This window comes from Pan troglodytes, chromosome 1 (genome assembly GCF_028858775.2).
Source record: "Pan troglodytes isolate AG18354 chromosome 1, NHGRI_mPanTro3-v2.0_pri, whole genome shotgun sequence".
NCBI lineage: Eukaryota > Metazoa > Chordata > Mammalia > Primates > Hominidae > Pan > Pan troglodytes.
Window position 1 is genome coordinate 88,822,807 of NC_072398.2, and position 20,062 is coordinate 88,842,868.

The 20,062-nt window shown below is 50.3% G+C and overlaps 1 protein-coding gene across 2 annotated transcripts; it reads right to left on the minus strand.

Annotated features, from left to right (window-relative positions):
- Positions 1-6,181: 6,181 nt before the first annotated feature.
- On the minus strand, positions 6,182-18,586 carry NHLH1 (nescient helix-loop-helix 1). Of its 2 annotated transcripts, none has more exons than XM_001171930.7 (2): positions 11,704-11,970; positions 6,182-8,484 (listed from the first exon to the last, which is right to left on the minus strand). In XM_001171930.7, exon 2 carries the CDS (start codon positions 8,307-8,309, stop codon positions 7,908-7,910), a length of 402 nt encoding a protein of 133 aa, XP_001171930.1. In that variant the 5' UTR covers positions 8,310-8,484; positions 11,704-11,970; the 3' UTR covers positions 6,182-7,907. The 2 variants fall into 2 exon arrangements, 1 of the variants encoding a protein (XP_001171930.1); XR_010157582.1 differs by lacking the exon at positions 11,704-11,970 and adding an exon at positions 18,481-18,586 and having other exon boundaries at positions 8,391-8,484.
- Positions 18,587-20,062: the final 1,476 nt, after the last annotated feature.

Consider the following 20,062-nt stretch of genomic DNA (forward strand, 5'->3'; position numbering starts at 1 on the left):
ATTTAATGAATCACGACATCCTGTTGAATCTACCATTTAAATAGCTTCCTAAATCTGTCCTCCCTTCCCCATTCCTACTGCCACTACCTAAATACAGACCCTCAGCTTCTTGCAGCTGACTTTGCGATAGCCTCCTAAAACTGTTCCCTGCACAGAGCTTACCTTTAAGCAGCTATGTTCAGAAATGTCCTAAAAGTGGCCAGGCGTGGTGGCTGTCACCTCTAATCCCAGCACTTTGGGAGGCCGAGGCAGGCAGATCATTTGAGGTCAGGAGATCGAGACCAGCCTGGCCCAACAGGGTGAAACCCCGTCTCTACTAAAGTACAAAAAATTAGTCGGGCGTGGTGGTGCCCGCCTGTGCTCCCAGCTACTTGGGAGGCTGAGGCAGGGGAATTGCTTGAACCCAGGAGACGGTGATTGCAGTGAGCCAAGATCACCCCACTGTACTTCAGCCTGGCGACAGAGCAAGACTCCATCTCAAAAAATAAATAAATAAAAAATTAGCCGGGTGTGTTGCTGCACACCTATAATCCCAGCTACTTAGGAGGCTGAAGCAGGAGAATGACTTGAACCCAGAGGCAGAGGTTACAGTGAACCGAGATTGCACCACTGCACTCCAGCCTGGGTGACAGAGCAAGACTCTCTCTTAAAAAAAAAAGAAAGAAAGAAAGAAAGAAATGTTCTGAAAGTGATATTTCTAAAGTGTACATCTGATGATAGTGTTTATCTACCCCACTAGAGAATGTTCATTGGTTTCCCATCACTGTGTGGCCAAGCACACACTCCCTATTATGCTTCTCCTGACCTGGCCCCTGCTTACCTCTCCAGACCATTCTGTCACTTTCCTGTCCCACCAGCCCCTTGCACTTAATGTCCCAACAATACCACACTGCTTATAGTGTGCTCTTGCTCACCAGAGCTTCTCAGGGTTCCATGCCTTCATACCTACAGTGCCTTTCCTTTGTAGGTGGGGTTCCCTGGGAAGTGGATTCCTGAACTCTGAGATCGTATACAGGAGAGTGCCAGCAGGAGAGTTCTTGAGAACACCTGTCAGGTGTGAGGGAAGCTGCAATAAGCCGAGAGAGAAACTGAAAAGCAATGCAATGGCAACAGAGGCTTCTGTCCCTCCCATGGGGGCTCTCAAGCTGGGATAACTTTGTAACCCCACATCAACCAGTCATTGCCCTAGGGAAAGAGCAACACCTCAGGCAAGGCGGCTTTCTTCCTCCAAAGGCAATTCCTGGAGAGGGACTCAGCTGTGAGTCAACACTTCCACAGCTGGAGAAGTGCGTGGAGCACACCACAGAATTCACTGTACGCATCTCATGGTCTTCAAAACCCAGCTCAGAGTTTACCGGCTGCCTTCCTCACCAACACCCTCTCTCAGGTAATCACTCGCTTCCTTGCAGATGCCTCTCACTGTTGGGAAATTGATATGTTTACATGCCTGTCTCCCATACTCCCTCCCAAGTAGATGGTGGGGAGGGCCTGATCCTGTATTTCAGAATCCAGAACAGTGCCTGGTATACATTGGCTATTCTATAAAGGCATGCTGCACTGAATAAATTGAAATCAACCAATGAAAGAGGTAGCTACAAGCTTATAAAAGAAGGAGGCTGGAGTTTAATGCTAGAAAGGATAAAAGGGACGTAGACAGTAGAGATTCTCACTTGGGAACCACACTGGAGGCCCTGCTTGGGAGGCCCAAGAGTCCCAGGTTAGAGCAAATCAAGGCTCTGAGCTTGGGATGTCCAAAGAGGGGCAGGAGCCAGAACAAAACCTGTAACCTATAAATAGCCATAGGTTATAGCTCATGGAGCTGGGAGACAAAGGTAAAACTTCAAGGGGAGAACGGGCTTCTAGGAAAGAGGAAATTCGACAGCTCCCTCTCCTTGCTCCATACCTGCCAGCTGTCACTCAGACTCCTACATTAAAAAGAGCACACACACAAAAAAGTACACAGATATACACGTGTTCAAAAACCACAGAATCAGGTAAGCATGCCCAGATACAGAACACACACATAACACAGACACACAATACATGAAACAGGCACAGACCAGAAAAAAATCAATCTGAAAATTATAGGCCATAATATATGTAAATGAACCACCTATGAATTCTAAACTCTGTTTATCCCTAGTCAGCCTTCAAGCCTCCTTCACCTTCCAGAAATCTCTGACAAGTAGAGAATTCCAGATTGCAGAATTGCAATTCCTTCGTCCTTTGTCCCCAGTCAGGTCATTTCTTCTCTTTTTCAGGCTCTCAGCAGCTCCTAGCTAGGGATAGGGAAGAGGGAAAATGTTTCTGCTAGTAGCCAGCAGGGGACAGTGTTCAACAAGCAATAATCAAATCAGCCTTCAACTTGCTGAAGGGAGGGAATGGAGGACGAGGGAACCAGGAAAGGGTCCTCAGACCAACACATTGCTCTGATCACACCCTCGATCCATGTCTCCCTTTTTTTTTTCTGCTTCTTCAGCCCCCTTCTTCTCCTCAGCTGCAGTTTCTCCATCCTTCGTTTAGTAGATCTCATGGATTGTCTATTTGCTCAGAGAAGACTAAGCTCAGGAATTTCCCCCTCAGGGAGAGGCATCCCCCTTAGCCTCTTGTCCCTTTCCATTCTGTCTTGGTTCCCAAGGTGGTCAGGACTTCGGAGTTTTCATCTGGACTCCTGACCAATGCTCAGGAACCCACATGAGGGGCTCAGTTCCAGGGCCACCTCTCAGGGGATGCTTGCATCCTGGTGCACAGCTGGTCTAGTAGAAGTGGGGTTGGGTGTCAGGCCCCTGCACTGCCCTTAGCCTGGTGCTTTGTAAAGTGCACAAACTGTATGACAGTACAGTTGACCCTGCTACTTACTGCCCCTGAGATAGCATCTGATGAGCGTTTCCGGTGTTGAACACTTTCACGATGATCTCATTTAATCCTCATCACACCCCGGTGGGTCTTGTTGTCTTTCCTGCTTTCCATATGAAAAAGCTGTCACTCAGGGAGGGCATGCGAACGGTTTGCTCACTGTGGCACAAAGGGGAAAGGTGGAGACAGAGCAGGGACACGGGACCTCTGGCTGCCGGGTGTGGGCTTTCTCCCCTCTAGCACAGTGTTGCTGCGCTGCCACCACTGCCTCCCTTCTTCCACTCCCTCTCAGCCTTTCAGGCTCATCTCTTCTTGCTCCCTTCTCCTCCCTGCGCTGACATCCCAGCACTGTGAGCCTCTTTCTTCTGCCCATAATCCTCATCCAATGAGAGGTCAAAATCTCAGGAAAGAACACAAGAAGAAAGCAGAAAGATAAAGGAACTGGGTGGTAGAAAGGGCTTTCCAGAAAGAGGAAGAAGTAAAGGCAAAGAAGACAGGGCCTGCACTGGGGGTGGAGAGGGAAGGGAGGTGGGTGGAATGAGGGAGCGGAGCACCCTCCACACTGTGCCCAGACTTGGGAAAGGGCACAGACAGGGCCTCCATTGTGTGGGCACAAAGAGGCCATATGCCTGGCAGCCTATGACAGTGTGTGTGTGTGTGCGTGTGTGTGTGTGTATGTGTGTGTGAGAGAGAGAGAGAGAGAGATATTTTAGGCAACCCCCACCCAGCCCCTGGGGCCTTGCCTTCTGCTCTGTCACTGGTGATGGGTTTGCTGAGTTACAGGACAGGGCGTTGATGAAGACAGGACTGGAGGGTCAGGCACCTGTGGTCACTAGGACTGGAAGAGGGCATGGACAGCTGGGGGAGCTATGGCCATGCATGGGATACTTGGCAAGGGGAGTAAGAAAGCAGGGGTGAAGTGCAAGAGTCCCATTCTGGGGTCCTCCTAACTGCCCCTCCCCCACCCCACCACCCACGAGTTGGGTTTAGAGGGATGTGGAATGAGGGATGCAGAGCAGATCCTCTTCTAACAATCCCTTTTCCCCATCCTCCCTATCTGCTAGCCCCAAAGCTTTCACTTTCCCCTCAGCCCAGGGACTTCCATCTCCCTGCCCTCTCCCTCTTCCCCCAGTGCCTGGTCCCCTGCTCCCTCCTCCTCCCACTCTCCACCTCCTTCTCCTGTCCTTCCCAGAGTGAGAAGAGCAACAAGAGCGACAGCGGCAGCGAGGCCAATTGATTATCTGAAGAAATTCGGAGCTAGCAGTAGAACAGCTGCAGCTTCCCCCTCTCACCACCTCCAGGCCCTCAGGGATCCCTGAGGGGAGGGGCCCCCTAAGCCCTTCTGCTCTCCAGCCCAGGCAAAGAGACAAGAGAGGGAGGCAGGGAGCCCAGAGGACTGTGGCTGCTGAGCACAGAGAAGCACAAAGCTCTCAGGGCCAGGAATGGAAGATTTGGCTTCTAATCCCAGGCCATCATCATGGGTGAGTCACGTCACCTGTCTGGACAGTAGTTTACCTGCCTTTGAAATAAAGTTGTTGGATTCAGTGATTTCTGTGTTCCCGTCCAACTCTGGCCCTTTGGAGTCCTGAAGTTCTCCCTGATCTCAGTTCAGCCTTCCCTTTTGCCAGGCTCTGGGCAGAGCACATGTCATTTAACTCACATGGGAAGGGGAAGATGTCAAGTCCTCCTGTATGGAAGCTCCTCCCTAGGTCTAACTCAAGCCCTTCATGCTGCTTATGTCATTCTTTGTTCATCAAAGATGAAAACCCATAGCCGGGCACGGTGATTCATGCCTGTAATCCCAGTATTTTAGGAGGCCAAGGCAGCAGGATCACTTCAGGCCAGGAGTTAGAGACCAGTCTGACCAACATGGCGAAAACCCATCTCTACTAAAAACACAAAAATTAGCCGGGCATGACAGCAGGCGCCTGTAGTCCCAGCTACTCAGGAGGCTGAACCACGAGAATGGCTTGAATGGGGAGGTGGAGGTTGCAGTGGGCCAAGATCCCGCCACTGCACTCCAGCCTGGGCAATAGAGCAAGACTCTGTCTCAAAAAGATAAAAAGAAAAAAGAAAATATTTCAGGGACTGAAAGTTGTCTCTGCATTTCCCTCCTGCTGTTTGCCTTCAGCCTTCTCGTATGACCTTAAGTTTGGAGAGGATCTTCTAATGAACCTAGCCAGTGTTCCATCTGAGGCAGCAATGTGCTCTATGATTTCTCTGCGTGTGGTTGATTCTCCAGCTTCTCTATTTGGAGTTCTCCTCTTGAGGCAGTCAGTGCCATTGCTGGACAGCTCCAGGTGTTGCAAAATTTTTCTTCAAATTAAAATCTGCTTTCTTCTAACTTCTACTCACGGGTTTTGTTCGGCCTACTGGGGCCCCACAGAATATCCATTTTTGATTCTTCTTTCAATATTTAAAGATGGGTGTCATATTACCCGCAAGTCTACTCTTATCAAGACACATATCCTCAGTTTTTCAACTATTTCTTCTATAAAGTGGTCTCCAGACCTTTTGGTTTCTTCGCCACACAACCCTAAATCCTCTCTAGTTTATCAATGCACCTATGAAAATATGGGGTCCAAAAGAGGGCTAACTGTCAGCCTGGGTCATTTTAGGGAGGCAGAGGGGAGTTGGCAGCATATGGTAGAAAGAACCTGGATTTGGGCCTTAGTTGTGCCCCCAGTTAGCTGTGTGGCCTTGGGTAAGACCCTACCCTTCTCTGAGCTTTAGTGTCCCCATCTATAAATTCATTTGAGGGTCCCTTCAGCACTCTTTTTTTTTTTTTTAATCCCTGTCCATATTCTTCTCTGAGTCCCAGGCCTGCCATCTGTTTTCCCCAGTATCCTAAGGCTGGGGAACACAAAATAGGCCAAGAACTGAGATTGCAGGGAATTTTGACCCAGCCTAGAGACAATAAAGGGGAAGGCAATGTCTCAGTTTCATACCATAGCTTTTCCCAGCAGCATGGACCCACAGACACATGTTTAACTTGGGTTCCACCGAAATATTCACCTCCTTCTCAGGCCATAGAGAGCAGGAGCGGAAGCACAACATCAGAGAAGTCAGATAGTGTCACTAAATTAGTGCCAAGAAGGGAGTATCTGGCACCCAGATTTTGGTGAGGAGATCTTGGACCTGTATGTTATACTCTCCCCTGCACCTCTTTTCCCTGTGGCCCCTTTTCTCTGTCTTCATTTGTTCCCCAAACTGAGCTCTCCTGACCCCATCAGAAGAGCCTACGAAGCCTAGGACCCTCAATGCCCACCCTACCATAACCTGCAGGCCAGCTTCCTAACCCAATTGAATGAGCCACAACCATACCTGGTGCTAGAACGAGGTCACTTTTATTTTTCTTTTTGTATGAAATTGGGGATGCAACCAGAAGGAATCACACAGAGATATGTGACACAGACCCCTGGGGCCTGCTCTTGGGAGTATCAGGAAGAGGCAAGGGTCACAGGGCAGGCTGGGGAGAGAAAAGAGGCAGATGGGACCAGGTGGGATTGTCTAGGGGTGGAGGGAGTTGAGGAAGGACATCCAGGAGCCCTGGAGCTGGGGGAGGAGCACTATCCTGGAGGACTAGAGTGTCAGGACAGGTGGATCTGGGGAAAGGATATGGTGTGGCAAGCAAAGGGCATGCTCACACACACCAGGAGTTGAAGAAGGAGCAAGAAAAGGAAAGGCGTAAGCAGGGAGGAAGCAAGAGAGACCCGGCTAGAGCTGCTGGGAGCCCCTCACTCTACCCCAAAGTGCACAACTCGGCAATAAATAGCAATATTTATAAATAAATAAGTAAATAAATAGATGAATGAATAAATAAATAAATAAATAAATAAATAAATAAATATACTTGTAGAGCTAGGAGTTTGGTGCGAGGGAGGAGGGAGCACAGAAATGCAGTGAGTTCATTTCTTCTATGCAGGTTCTAAGGCCCTTCATTCCACTGCTGACCCTGCGCTATAGTGCGCTGGTGGGGATCAGCAGCATGGAGTAGGGGCGCAGAGTTGGGGGTCTCTTCCCTTGCCAAAGGCAGCTCAAGGAAAGAGAAAAAAATGTAATAAGTAGGTCCTAGGGCCAGGAGAACGGTGCATTCCCAGAGGGCAACAATTGGGCATCCTCCTTGCGTTGGGGGGAGGAACCAGTGAGGGTGCTGCACATTTTCAGAGTGGGCTGAGATGAGGAAGCAGAAGTGAGATGTGGCCCACTCGTTGCCTGAGCCTTCTGCAAATACTCCGGGCTGTTTGGGATGTCATCCCCTAATCCGGAATCTAGGTTTTTGTTTTTTTTTTTTCTCTAGTGACACACAGGGAGGGAGAAAATTGGGACAGTAGGAGTCAGAGGGACAGGGAAGTAGCCAAATAGCTCAAAGAGGGCAAGGCACTCACTACCAAGTAAGATCTGAGGTCTGTATGTGCTAAGCCACAGGAACAAGATGGACAGAAACAGGAAGAGTTTTTCCATAATTCCCAGCTACTGAGATTCCCCTCACAGGAGTCAGGGCACCAACCCCTGCCTCCCCAGGGCCTTACCCCTCTGCCAAGCACTGAGAGACTGAGATCTTGGAGGAAGAAGCCCACTCCCCACTCTAACCCCAGCCTTCCTCCCTTGCAATTCTGACAGCCCATCCCCACCAGGGGCAGGAGAAGCTAGAACAGATAGGATACACAGCTGAGGTCTGTGGTGGCTGAAAATTTGGACATAGGGGTAGAAGAGGCAGCATTCAGTGAGAGAGCTTGGGGGCAGACTCCAAGTGTGGCTGGCTTAGTAAAGCCAGCAAGGATTCCATACCAACCACACTAGCAAACAATTCTGCACAGCTGGGCCTCAGCAATAAACCCCGGAAGGAACCCAGGAGAATAGCCCTCGAGGTGCCTGGGTCAGAGAAAGGAAGATGCCCTCATGACCAGCCGGTGGGCTCTCTGCCTGTGCCCAGGGCCTTTGGGACTCCATGCCAAGGTATAAGGGCTCGGGGAGGATGCGGCCTTTCTAAGCAGTGAGCGGTGGAAAGGGGCCCCAGAGAGGCCCGGGAGGTGGGAGACAGGCTGAGTTCAGACGTCCAGCACGTGGTTCAGGTAGGAGATATAGCAGATGGCCAGGCGCAGGATCTCAATCTTGGAGAGCTTCTTGTCGGGGGGCAGCGTAGGCAGCAGCTTGCGCAGCTCGGCGAAGGCCAGGTTGAAGGCTTCCACGCGGATGCGTTCTCGCGTGGCGTGGGCCGTGCGGTACTTGGCTGTGGCGCGGCGCCGGCGCCGGCGCTCCTCGCGGCTCAGATGCTGCAGGTCTTTCCGGCCAGGCTCTCCCGGCTCTGGGCCTCGGGCCTGGCCCCCTCCCGGACCCCCAGGCCCGGCACCATCAGGGCCCGCCCCGCCCCCACAGTCACTGAAGCCCGACTCAGTCTCCGAGTGAGTGGGCGGCAGGTCCAGCTCCATGGTGTCTGAGTTGAGCATCATGATGGAAGCCCCCTGCCCTGTGAGATCAGGATCCCCTCCCCACCCCTCCCTCTGGGAGCTTGAAAGCTGGTGGTGGGAGGGGGAGGAAGGGGGAGGAAGGGTCGTGGGGTCTGCCACTGAGCTCTAGAAGTCACTGCCACTTCAGGGTTCCATGGTCAGGGTGCCAGTCTGAAGCCTGAAAAAGAGAAGAGAGAAGTGATAGCAGCGGAGGGAGGAGGGAATGCTCAGCTCAGAGGTGGGAAAGCAGGTTTGAGATGGGCTGGGATGGGTAAGGAACTGTGAATGTGAGGGAAGAACAGTAGAAACTGGTGGGGGTCGGGGTGGGGAGAGGCCGAGAGACAGAGAGGCAGGTGGACAGGGTGAAAGGAAGAGGAGGACGAAAGGTAGTAAGAAGGGAAGAGAAAACGAGTAACAGGAAAGGAACAGAAGTGATGAGAAGGATACACCAGGCAGGTTAAAACTGAGCAAGAGGATTAAAGACTTAAAACCATAAAACTCCTAGAAGAAAACATAGGGAGAGACCTTCATGATGTTGGACTCAGCAGTGATTTCTTGGAAATGACACCAAAAGCACAGGCAACAAAAAGCAAAAATAGAAAAAAACGGGACCACATCAGACTTTAATTTATTGACGAACATAATCAACAGAGTGAAAAGGCAATCTATGGAATGGGAGAAAATATTTGCAAATTATATATCTGATAAGGGGTTAATATCCAGAACATATAAATAAATCCTACAACTCAACAACAGCAAAAAATCAAATAACCCAATTTAAAAATGGGCAAAGGAGGGATTGGGAGGGGGGTGAAATGAGAAATTACAGAATGGGTACCGTGTATGTTATTCAGGTGATGGACATCCTAAGAGCCCTGACTTGACCATTATGCAATCTATGCATGTAACAAAATTGCACTTGTACCCCATAAATTTATATAAATAAACATTTTTTAAGAAAAAAATGGGTAAAGGACTAGAATACACATTTCTCCAAAGATTTTATACAAATGGCCAACAAGCATATGAAAAAATGTTCAACATCACTAATCATTAAAATGCAAATCAAACCCACTATGAAATATCACTTCATACCCATTAGGATGGCTACTATAAAAACAAAAACCAAACAAACAAAAAATAAGTCTTGGCAAGGATGTGGAGAAATTGGAACCCTTATGCCTTGTTGGGATTGCAAAATGATACAACCACTATGGAAAACAGTATAAATGTTCCTCAAAAAATAAAAAATAGAACTACCATATGCTCCAGGAATCCTACCTCTGGGTATATATACAAATAAAGTAGGGTGTCAAAGAGATATTTGCACACTCATGTTCATAGCAGCACTATTCACAATAGCCAAGAGGTAGAAGCAACCCAAATGTCCATCAATAGACAACAGATAAACAAAATGTAGTATATACATACAGTGGAATATTATTCAGCCCTAAAAAGGAAGTTCTGTCACATGCTACAGCATGAATGAACCTTGAGGATATGATGATAAGTGAAATAAACCAGTAACAACACAAATACTGTATAGCTCCACTTATATGAGGTATTTAAAGTAGTCTAATTCATAGAAACAGAAAGTAGAATGGCGGTTGCCAGGGGCTGGAGGGAGGGGGTAAAGGGGAGTTGTTGTTTAGTGGGTATAGAATTATACATTTGCAGGATGAAAAATTGCTAGAGATCTGTTTCACAACAATGTGAATATACTGAACACTACTGAATTGTACACTTAAAAATGGTTAAGATTATAAATTGTATGTTGTTTTTTATCTAAATGAATAAATAAAAGGAGGAAAAAATCTGAGCAAGACTGCAGCCACAGCCCCAAGAGAAGTTAGCTATGACTCTAGATGCTTCCCAGTTGTGAGGGGAGAATACAAGCCTTGGCCCTGTGGTCCCCTCCCTCTCAGGGCCCCTCTCCACCCTTGCTGCCTGAGGTGGAGGAGCGGATAAACACACAGATTGCCCATTGTAGAATAGACTAGGACATATGGAGCTCTGCACAGCTGCCCCAGCTCTGCACAGCTCCCCTCCCAGTTCCCCAAACCTTCCCAGCAGAACCATTGTAGATATGAGATCCTGTCCACTAAAACCAGGGGAAGATATCTCTTCTCACCACCACCCCCCTGTGCACAACCAGCCTCTTCCTCCACCTCTGTCTTCGAAATTTTCAGCCCTTGCCATTCCCTGGCCCTTTTGGAGGCTGGGCAAGGAAGATTGGGGAAAGGGAACATAATCAACCTTCTACCCCCATACTCTCCCATAGCCCAAGGAAGGTTCAGACACGGCCTGCAGAGGACACAGACAGATTTTTGGGGCTACCCTTATGGGACTCAGCTAAGGTTTGCTTGTCCTAGGACCAGAGGAGATCAGGGCAAGGCAGCACAAACATGGCCTGGGAAAAGCTGGGGAAAGGGTTTTGCTTGTGTGCAGTGTTAAAGGGGAACAGTGGGGCCACTCACCATCAGCTCAACTAAGAATGATTAGAAACAGAAGCACCAAGGTGCCTGCACCATCACTATCTCCCCTTCCTCCCCAGCCCTGGCTTTCCTGTCTGATAGATACTCTCAAAGGGGTTAGGATCCTCCCAAGCCTTGCCCCACCCCACCACACAGAAGATAGGTTCAAGTCAAGCCAACAAACAGCTATGAAGCTCTGGAGGGATGCAAAGTCATCCACATCTGATGACAAGTACACACACAATCTTAACAGGAAACAGAAGGTGGTTAGTGCTGAAATTGAGAACACATTCCATATTCTGGGGTTCAAATGAACTATGGGGGGATGGCAATAGTGTGGGAGGCCCCAAAGTCAGCACCTCCCAGTACATGTTTAGTGCCCCCAACTCCCCACCCCCCATGCTGGGGCTGGGAGCAGGAGTTCAGCTGCGGAGTTCCCAACACATTTATCACATCTATCACAGGCTAATTCTCTCTGCCCGGTCCCTATGTTCCTTCATCCCTCATCACTTTGCCATGCCCTTCCTTCCCCTCTCCGTGCTCCCCATCTGGCCCCAGTCTCATCTCCACCTGGCCCCACTGTCCTCCCCAGTTCCAGTCCCGGCAGCAGCTTCTATTTACCCATCAAGTCCTCACCCCCAATTCCACTTCTGGTCTCAAAGTTCCAGGGTCCAAGGATCAGGGGAGCAGCAATTCCAAGCCTGCAGGACAGGACTTCCCACCCCACTTCTGCCAGCCCTAACCCAACTGAGGATAGATAGGCACAAAGAGTCGAAGGGGAGGAGTGGAGAAGAGGGACACGCGGAGACAGGGAGAGACACAGCGCACAAGGGAGAGAACTAGAGGGAGGCTCTAGGAAGGGGCTTGAGCCAGAGAATGGGAGGGACACGCCCATCCCTCCCCGCCCATGGTTTCCCCTTTACCTAGAAGGACCCTGTCAGGGGATCCAAGCCGGCAGGACAAGGGGCAGCGTTGACAGCCCCAGTCTCCTCTGGGTGCTCAAGGCTCATCCGTCTGCAAAGTTAGTGACCAGCTTTCTAGACTCTCAGGGGTAGCGTGGCATGGCTGTACAGGCTCCAGGGCAGATAAGAGGGGTACACATTGTGGGGGTGTAGGGCCCAGGTGGAAGTGGTGGGCTTGGCCAGGTACTGGGGCCAGCCACACTCACACACACACCCTCAGACACACACACCTGAGCTGGCCCAGCCCTATGTATATATATGGAGATACACACACACACACCCCCAGCTCTCCATTGGCTGGCCCAGGCCCACCCCCCCCTCATCAATATTAAACAGCCAGGCCAGGCAGCCATTGGCAGAGGGATCTGGGAACCCCTCGGGAGCTGGGGGCGGGGGCTGGCCCTGGGGGGGGGCGGGGAGTGGGGGAGCAGGGACATCTGTTCTCCATGCATATTTCATAAGCAAGAAATGGAGAGCTGGGGAAGGGGTGGGGCTGGGGCGAGAGCCAGGGCAGGACCACAGATGAACCCCCTCAGTCTCCCACACCAGAGGCAGCAGGGCAGAGGCTCCCAGCAAGCTATGGTTAAGTGCCATGGCCCCATTCGGAGTCCCAGCGTGACTTGGACAGCCCCTTCCTGGTGTCTCTTTTTTCCTGAGAGGAAGACTCTTCAAGGTACTAACAGGGAAACTGAGAAAAGAGCAAGTGGGTAGCACTAAAATGCAGAAGAGGACCCTAGGGTCCTGGCCCTCAAGCTCTTATCCTTCATAAAGCTGGTACCCACTGCTTGCCAGCCTGCCTGTAGCAACTGTTCAGGCCCCTACCCTCATCACCCTGGGACTCAATCACCCCCATACCCTCTTACCCCACCCGCTATCTTCCTACCTAACCCATCACCAAGGGGAGGAGCAGGATCAAATTTGGGACACAGACCCCACAGGGAGTTTTTCTAGGCTGGCCAGCCCAACCTGACCCACTGGGAATTAGAGGGCTCTTAGGAAGAAAGGGGTAAAGGCTAAAAGGAGAGGAGTGGAGGAGTGCCAAGACAGGAAGAACCAGGATTGGAAGGACACTGGGAGAGGAGGGCAGGGCAGCCTAGGCAGGCTCTGAGTGTGTTTTGAGGGCATCAAATCAGCAATAAGGAAACCAGACACAAAATTATATGCAAATGGGCACTGATTAAGTTCCCATCAATAGCTCAGCAGCCTCCAGCATGTATATGCAAGTGTGTGTGTATGTGAATGTAAGTGTGAGTGTGTGTGTGTATGTGTGTGTTGCCGAGTGGCAGGATTGAGGAGGGGCAGCACAGGGACCAGAGTGCATAGAGAGACAGCGCATAGAGGGTTTCAGTATCTGAAGTTCTCTCCCCACTCAGCTGTTGGATGTCTTCTCTGAACCTTTGAGAGTATTCAAAAAAACCATGGCTGGAGAGGACTCCAGAGGTAGTGTGGTACAGTGAAAAAGGCTCTGTCAGCTGTGTGACCTTGGACAAATAACAACCTTTTGAGCCTGGACCTCTTTTCCTGTAAAATGGGGTTGCTAATAGCTGCTTCTTAGGTTGCCATGGAAATTAAGGGAGATAATATGTGTAGTGGGCCTAGAGCTTAGTAGGAGCACATCCCACCTTCAGGCTGGAGGGACTTGCCATTTCCCTGTTGCTGGTCAACCTTTTCTGGGCTTTCTCCAGGGTGAAGCATTCCCTAAGGGGGTCCCATAATTCCTCCCCAAGCTCCCCCACCTGCCCCCACCCCTGAGTCTGGGAGGTGCCAACTCCCACCTGGGCAGGCCCAGACAGGTGCCCAGGCGCCAGCAGATGGGCTGAGCTGGAGGGGAAAGGAGGCTTGAGGAGGGGGGCTGGGGGGCAGGGGATCAGGTGGCATCTCAGTTCTTGCATCATCATTGCCATGGTGCTGATTAAAAACCAATCTCCACCTAATGAGCCCCCAGCAACAACAATTCTACCTCCTCCACTCTCCTGCCCTCCACCCCATCCAAGAAATTGGGAGACCAAGAGACTCAGGAGAGAGTGCCATGGGGGAGATGAGAGATACAGAAAGAAGGGGAGATGAACAGAGACAGGGGAAGCGGAGGGAAACGACGAGAAAGACACAGGAAGATACCGAGACTCAGGGAGAGAAAAAAATGAGAAACCAGAGTCATTGGGTAACAGACATGGGAAAGACATAGGGAAATGGGAAGACACAGTCTCATGGGGAGATTGAGACACAAAGGAGGTAAAAAGATTTAAAAAAAAAAAAAAAAAAAAGAATGGAAACAGAATTGCCAGGTTGCCAAGGCTTTGTGGAAGACTTGGAGACCCAAGCTATGGGAGAGATAGAGACTTGGGGAGAGGCTTTAAAAGAGGATGCTGTGGCCGGGCACGGTGGCTCACGCCTGTAATCTCAAGCACTTTGGGAGGCCGAGGCGGGTGGATCACCTAAGGTCAGGAGTTCGAGACCAGCCTGACCGACATGGTGAAACCCTGTCTCTACTAAAAATACAAAAATTAGTTGGGCGTGGTGGTGGGCGCTTGTAATCCCAGCTACTCGAGAGGCTGAGACAGGAGAATCGCTTGAACCCGGGAGGCAGAGGTTGCAGTGAGCCAAAATTGTGCCATTGCACTCCAGCCTGGGTGACAAGAGCAAGACTCCGTCAAAAAAAAAAAAAAAAAAGGAGGCTGCTAGGGAGACACAGACTTGGATGAATACATATGTGGAGGAAACAGCTATTCAGTGACAGGGAAATACTGACACCATGAGACAGAGTCCTGAGGGAGGCCCCAAGGCAAGGTGGGGCCACATAGGCACGGGGTAAGCAGAGAGCAGACAGTTGGGAGGAAACAAAAAATACCAGAGACAAAGAGAACAAGGTGGGGAAAGGTGATAAACTGAACGATGGAGATGAGGGACTATTACTGAAACAGGGAGGCCAGATCCCAAAAAGTAAGACATTGCGGAAAACAGAAGCAGAATCTAGAGAGACCCCCGAAGCAGAAAGGAACCTTGAGGATGGCATAGAGCATGCAGGAAGAAGCCAAACCCCTTGCAGGGCTCCCTCCTTTCAGGCCATTTTGCTCAGATACTTAAGCTCTGCAACCTCCATCCCTGAAGCACCCCGCCTGAACCCGTCGCAGTTCAAGCTAAGGTTCCACGGGAGAGGAGGGTGAAAGAGTGCTCTGGGGGCTGCTCCTCCTCCTCTGCATCTGGCATCCCAGGATCCTGGACTCTGGGGCCTCCTGCCCCAGTTTTCACTTAGGATTTCAGCTTTTGCTCCTTAGGGGAGTAGCTAAAAAAGAACACAGTTGTGACAAAGAGGACATAAACGCATGAAATGGTGGGAAGAACGACATCTACTAAATTTGGGGGCAGCTACACATGGGTCTAAGTCCTGGTGACCTTGGATAAGTCACTTAACCTTGACTGAGTTTTATTTTGTTATAGTAGTGACACCCAGGTGAAATAATGCATGGGAAAGTGCTAGGTGAACTGTATAAAGTGCTCATCCCAACCTCCTATGGTGATTTAAAAGTGGCAAGAAGTTTCATACACACATATATCTGAGGCATTATGATTGTGGAGGCTGGGGAGAGCTCTGAGGCCAACCCAGGTTGTCTGGCCTCTGGCCCCAGTGGAAGGGAGAACCCTTGGAGTTGTGTGTGGGTCTTTGCTGCAAGGAGGACAGGAAGACCAGGGCCTGGGGATAAGGAGGATGATTATGGCTTTATAGTTTGTTGTTATTTTACTTTCTTTTTGTTGTTTAAAAATCTCCACTGGCTTTTATTTGCTATAATCCGATAATCAAGCAAAACCTGATACAATAGAATGAGTGTTCCTGCTATTTTACATTTTATAGGCATTCACTTTTTCAGATCATGATTCACAAATCTTTCCCCATAGCCTGAGAGGTAGATCGTTGAGGGAGGGGAGGGAGGTTGGTGTGTAGGGAAGACACAGGGGCCTGGGCCTTGTCCTTGAGGGCGGGGGGAGGGCCTGGAGGAGCTGGGAAGCAGTGGGTTTGGCAGGAGAGGTGGTGACATATGTGGGGAGCCCTGGGGACCCAACCAGGCAAGCGGCTGGCAGGGACAGCAGACGACATTAACCCTCGCTGTGCCACACCGCCTGACCCTTCCCAGGAGTGGCCTATGGCTAGGGTGTTATTTTGTAACAGTGGCAGTGTTTTGGGTCACAGGAGCAAGACAGGCAGAGCTTGCTCCTCCTGGGCAGGAGCTGTTGTTTCTGGGAAGGGACAGCCTGTCTTGGATGTCTTCTGTCTTAGCTTCTTTCCTTGTTTTTCCACATGGTCTCTGTCAGTCTGTCTTTCTCTGTCTCCACCTCTCTGTGCCTCTGGAAGGTGACAGCGGGTCTCCACTCTGGCTCACTACACAATCTGTCACTCTCTCTGCTGCCAGCCAGGCTGGAAGCCCCCCTTCTCAGCACCCAACTGAGCCCTCTCCTCCCAGCCCTCTAGGCTGTATTGCCTTTGTCTCCTAAGGCGGCCTCCCCTCTCTTCTCTCCTCTTCACTCACCTCTCCTCAGCTCATAGTCCATCTCCAATCTCATTATGGCCTCCAACCACTGGGCTCCCCCCTAACCCCCCCAACCTCTTCTCTTCCCTCCCCCATCCATCTGTCTTCCCTGAAGCTCTCTTCTTTGTGTCCACCCATCTGTCACCACCAGCTCTGGGCTTACTCCCCTCCTGGCCACGCCCGCCTGGCCTTTCTCCCCTCAGGCTGGGATCCCTCTCAGCACAGCTTTCAGCCTCCCTTTCCACCTTCAGCCCTTTCAGGAACCCCCTACTTCCTTAGTTTCCTTTCACTAGCTTATCCTTTTCTGGATACCCTCTCATTTCACTTTTTTTCTTTCTTCCCTCAGTTTATCTAACTCCTTCTCAGTTGTGAGTTGGGGGAGATAGTGGGGACTCTAGGGGTCCTAGCCCCCAGCTTCTGAGCATCCAACTAGCCTGAGCCAGAGGCTGTAACATTTACTCACAATTGCATCATCTCCGACTAATGACTTCTCCTTAGGCCTCCTGAGATGACCCCTCCACTCCTGCTCCAAGTTTCCCCTGATTGGGGACAGGGGCAACAGCTGCCCTTTTCCACAATAGGAGTGGGAGAGCTCCTCTAGCTTTGGAGTTTGAATTCAGGAAGGAATAAAAATCCAATCTGAGGCCCATTGGGACCCCAACCTTCCAGGGGTCCCTGCTTCCCCAGTTTAACTTCAATTCCTGCCAAACTTTTTTTGGGAATGGGATGCTGGGTGACAGGGTCTTTTCTATGGTGTTATGCCACAGTTTCCCCATATTCCTGCTGTCCCTGGGTTATAGGGCAATAGTGCCCCTCAGGCTTTCCTCCCTAGAGTTGATTCTCCGGCTACCTTTGAAAGTTCAGGAATTGATCAACCTCTCCAAACGTTCCCTGTTCCGAGTTTTCAGATGAAGGGAGAAGGAAGAGGCTTCAATTCCAGCTTTCTCTTCAAAGAACAAGACTGACAGAGCCAGGGGGGACCTGAGAGCAGTCCCTTGTCTAACTACACTTTACAGAGGGAGGAAATGCCCTTTCCAAGGTCACAAAGAGCATTAGTGGCAGAATCCTGGTCCTTAGCTTTTCCCACGACGTTCCTCCATACTGGCCTCGCCTGGGAAGGAAACCTTTCATCCTCTGAACTTCTCTGTAGAACTTGCTTATAGCACTGATTTTGCATGGGGCCTATGCTGCCTTGCCTGTTATTTATCTTATGTCTCGTCCTGCCATCTAGACTCTAGGTCCCAAATCTCCAAGGGAAGTTGCTCTCTCTCTTCCCCTTTGTCCATGCTGGGCAGAATGCCCTGCCCAGAGCCATGCTCAATAAATGCTTATTACTGCTGTGGCTGCCCGTGCAGATGTACAGAAGGTTCTAATCCTAGTTCTGTCTCTAATTTGCTGTGTGACCTTGGGCAAGCCACATCACTCCTCTGGGCTGTTTCTCTCTTCAGTCAAATGAGTTAGACTATGCAAATGATTTCTAAGGTCCCTTGAAGAAACAAAAGTCCTACTGAATAATGGTGACACAGAGTACTCTGGGTAAACAGTATCTCATCCCAGTATGTACCTTTGAGAGCAGTGGCCCAGAGATGAAAAAGAAAAAAATAGAAAATCCCTTTACTCAAATAAGCTGGGAAAGAAACACCAGTGGGTAGGAAAGGCTTCGTCTTGAGGGACGAGATATCACAATAGGCAGAGGCAGGCTGGGTCTTGGGGCAGGAGTGGTCAGTTATTCAATTATTGGCATGGGTTGGGAGGAAGAGAAGGTACAGTGTCAGCTAGCAACAAGCAGGAGTAGGTAGGGAGGAAAGCCCTCAGGGAAAGGAAAGGGACTGGAAAATGAAATATTTCAGAAGGCATGGGTAGGCAAGGCCTAGATCAAGGGAGAGGTGGAGGCTAAGGAACTGAGAAGTACATGGCCCATTAGATGCTTCCAGCCAGTCACACATGGTCTTCAGGGCATAGGAGATACCTGGTAAGAAGCCAGAACCATGGTCTCAGAAAGGGAGGGTGAGAGCCCAGTGGGTCATCTGGATGGCTGTGCTCCTTCTATGGGGCCTGGCCTCTCCATGAGCCATAGAAAAAGCTAAGCTGGTTTTTTAGGAGGTGGAAGGTAAGGGAACATGGAAGGCAGCAGACAAGCTTGTGTTCAGGATGCTTCCCTAGGCAGAGGACATTGAAGTAGTGACAGTCCTACATCTTGTAACTTCTTACTTACCCCTTGATCACGATTCCGCCCAACCTTGTTTCCCTGTTCAGCCCCCTCATTGGTACCCAGCCACTTCTCTGCTTCCTGAAGCTGCCAGCAGGATGAGGGAGTTTACTGCTCTGTCCGCTGGGAGACCTGTTGGCCGAGGGAGGTGTGGAGCCCGGCCCAGTCGATGGTGGCAGCTGTACTCGACTCCCGCCAGCATCACACAGCCTCTCCAGCTCAAACTGGGAGGGTTGGGGTGGGGGAGAAGTAGCAGGGTGTATTTCATCTCTTGAACTCCAAACATGTCTCCCTTCCCCCCAGGGGAACTTGGAGAGAAACCTGGAGAAAAATCACCTCTTCTCAGCAGGATTTGAAAAGGTAAGTAGTCCAATCAGGGAACTAAGAGGAGTGCTTGAGACCCTGTGAATACTGCCAGCCAGTCCCTTTCCATTGCTGCGAGTATTCAGGCACGTGTCAGAAGCAGCCTCCTGGCCAGCAGTGGAGTGAAGGCTGGGTTTAGGCTTCTGCTCCTGCAGGTTCTCTTTCCCCCTTGGCTGACTCAGCCGCTGCTCACGATTATTTAGCAGTGCTGCTATACTCCAGAATTTTGCCTCCGTGAAGACCCAGGGAATTTGAGGATCTCTACAGAGGTGATGTTCTTTTTCTAAAACAGTCCAAACTTGTTTTGGCCTACAAAAGGCCCACCATTAACAGAAACCCAAACTCCTTAGCAGCATGCCAGCCAAGAACTTCGGGATTTAGCCCAACCTCGCCTCCTGCTGATGCTTATGGCTCAGACACACTGAACTTACCATCTCCCAAACATGACTCACTCCTTTTCTTGACTCTGTGCTTCCACACCTGGTGAATGCTTTAAATCATCACTTGAATGTCACCCCTGACATGGTCCTGAGTTTCACTCTGTGCTACCAGAGCACTTGGGATATGCTACGATTATGCCTTTTATTACACTGGATTACATGTAGTTGTGAGAATGTCTGTCTCTCTTCTCATCCCAACTGAGCTACTCGAGGGTTAGGGTTATATTCTCTTCATCTCTGGACCCCAGCCAGTGTCTCAGGGTGAATAAAGAAATGCCTGTTCATGGCCGGGCGCGGTGGCTCACGCCTGTAATCCCAGCACTTTGGGAGGCCGAGGTGGGTGGATCACAAGGTCAGGAGGTCGCGACCATCCTGGCTAACATGGTGAAACTCCGTCTCTACTAAAAATACAAAAAAAATTAGCTGGGCGTGGTGGTGGGTGCCTGTAGTCCCAGCTACTTGGGAAGCTGAGGCAGGAGAATGGCGTGAACCCGGGAGGTGGAGCTTGCAGTGAGCCGAGATCGCGCCACTGCACTCCAGCCTGGGTGACAGAGCAAGACTCCATCTCAAAAAAAAAAAAAAAAAAAAAAAAAAAAAAAAGAAATGCCCGTTCATTACAAAGTGAGAAGAAACTATGTTAACATTGTTCTTACAAGAGGAGAACCAGGGCTCTGCAATTTGAAAGGACTTCAACTGTTTTTGACAGAGCCTTACTCCTTGGGTCCTCTGGAGCTCAAGATGATAGCATAAAAGATAACTTCATGACTTCCAGTCTAGGCTCGCTG

Bases quoted from the DNA above. Each gene is read 5' to 3' on its own strand.
- NHLH1 (XM_001171930.7), bottom strand. From the start codon at position 8,309: ATGATGCTCAACTCAGACACCATGGAGCTGGACCTGCCGCCCACTCAC.